A 1,789-nucleotide genomic window follows, 5' to 3' on the forward strand; every position below is an offset into this window, starting at 1 on the left:
AAGAATATATGCAGTGTATTATTTGTTGAAACTGTACTTCCGATTTGATTTGAAACTGTCTCATTGCTATCTGTTTATCAATAAAACTTTGAAAAAAAAAAAGAGCAGTTTGGGGTAAACTTCCACCTGGGACCAAGGACAGTTGCTAGCCTATACCTAATGTGATGTCAGAGTTTAGCAGGGATCCCCTGCTCCACCAGGCTGGTGGTACTTCACTTTCCGAGCCCATGCGACATTTTCTGGGTGCCTCAACCCTTTGTTTCCTTCTACACTCAGGGTCTTCCCAAAGCCTCTTTTCTCTAATTTTCCACAGCCACTGACAGGTGAACAGGCTGTCGTGTTTCGTTGTCTTGCCAGTGTGGCCCGCAGGAAGACTCCATACATTTGTTGAACCACCAGTTCAAAGAGTATCCACCCCAGGGCCTGGAAGGCTAGCTCCCTACAGGAGGCCCCTTTTTTACTGCGCTGGAGGAAGCAGCCCCGGGTCTTACTCAAGTTGTGCAGGTTTTCTCCGGGTCACTGTGCAGCCTCTCGGGAATTGAGTATGCTGGCGTCACTCAATCCTGGCTCCAGCTCCTAATGGACATCCCTGAAACACAACCCTTTCAAGAAAACTGGTCTTCTTAAGGATTCGCGTTGGAGCCGCGAGTCCAACAAAGCCAGGAAGGACCGAGTTCCAAAGCAAACAAGCTCCCGCCTTCCCCACCCTAAGGAGGGTGTTCACCCCCTTCTGCTAAACATAGACCCCAGGCCCTCCCCGAGAACTTCCGGGCTTTTATTTGTCATCCCAAACGTAACTTTTCAAAGGGCTTTCTTTGGGTGCGTTGGTGTGAAACTGCCTCCTTAATCGTGTCTCCTGGGAGGCTCTCCCAACATCTGTGTATTATTTGAAAACCTAGCATCCGGATGGGATGTTTGGGTGGGTGTGGACCGTGCGGCGGTGGCGGTATGAAACAGCAGGGACGCGATAAAAACACGTCAAAATCGCTTTTAAACAGAGGCAGGAAAATTAGGCAAAAATTACAAATGGCTAATTACCTTGGCTCAGTTACACATTTAATCAAAAGCCTGCCTCTTCCACTCTCGGAACCAGCGCAGAGGGGGAAAACCAGGGCGATTAGAAATCTAAACGATAAAGATCTCACCGCGAGCCAAGGGACAAGACTCATTATAGATAAGCCCGGTCCTCCCGCTTTCCCCGAAGCCTCCTCTCCCGAGTCGCCGCCGGGAAATCAGGGCTGCCCCGCGGCGCTGCCTTCGTCCGGCTGCGGCTCCGGGCTGCGGCTCCGGGGGATCTCCTTCCCAGGAGCCGCGAGTCGGCGAAAGCTCCGCCGCCGACCCTCCGCGTTCCGGCGCAGGGCGGGGGACGGGCCAAGCTGGGCTCCGCCAGCCCGGGAGCCACTCGCGCCCCTCCCCCTCCGCCCGGCCGCGGACTCGGCCAACCGAGGCGCGAACGCGGGGACCAGAGCTGCTCGCGGGCGGAGAGCCGAGGCCGCTCGCCTTTGTCTGCAGGCGGGGCCCGCGCGGCTAGGGGCGCTGCCCTGGGGGCGGGACCCAACCAGGCAGTCCCGGCCCGAAACGGCAGCGGGCCGCCCGCGCCGGTCCCTGACCTCGGACCTGGGCCCCCCGAGTCCCGGATTCCAGAGCGGGATCTCGCCACAGCCGCGCCAGGCGCCGGGCCTCCAAGGAGCCCGCACCGCGGGAGTCCCGCAAAGCAAGGCCCGAGGCCTCGGGAGGCAGCCGCGTTCCGCGCCTCCAAAAGCAGGCCCGGGCCACCTCGCCTCCGTCG

General features: G+C 58.4%; 1 protein-coding gene across 1 annotated transcript in view; it reads left to right on the plus strand.

Annotated features, from left to right (window-relative positions):
* Positions 1-1,787, plus strand: part of LOC111816873 (basic salivary proline-rich protein 4-like) — a gene marked incomplete at its 3' end in the record, with an annotated part of 3,702 nt that extends 1,915 nt beyond the window's left edge. Inside the window, exon 2 of the mRNA XM_023715729.1 lies at positions 1,180-1,787. Coding sequence (XP_023571497.1) covers positions 1,180-1,787 — 608 coding nt within the window. The remainder of the gene's footprint in view (positions 1-1,179) is intronic.
* Positions 1,788-1,789: the final 2 nt, after the last annotated feature.

The sequence above is a fragment of the Octodon degus genome, unplaced genomic scaffold (genome assembly GCF_000260255.1).
Source record: "Octodon degus isolate 3935 unplaced genomic scaffold, OctDeg1.0 scaffold00043, whole genome shotgun sequence".
Classification (NCBI taxonomy): Eukaryota; Metazoa; Chordata; class Mammalia; order Rodentia; family Octodontidae; genus Octodon; species Octodon degus.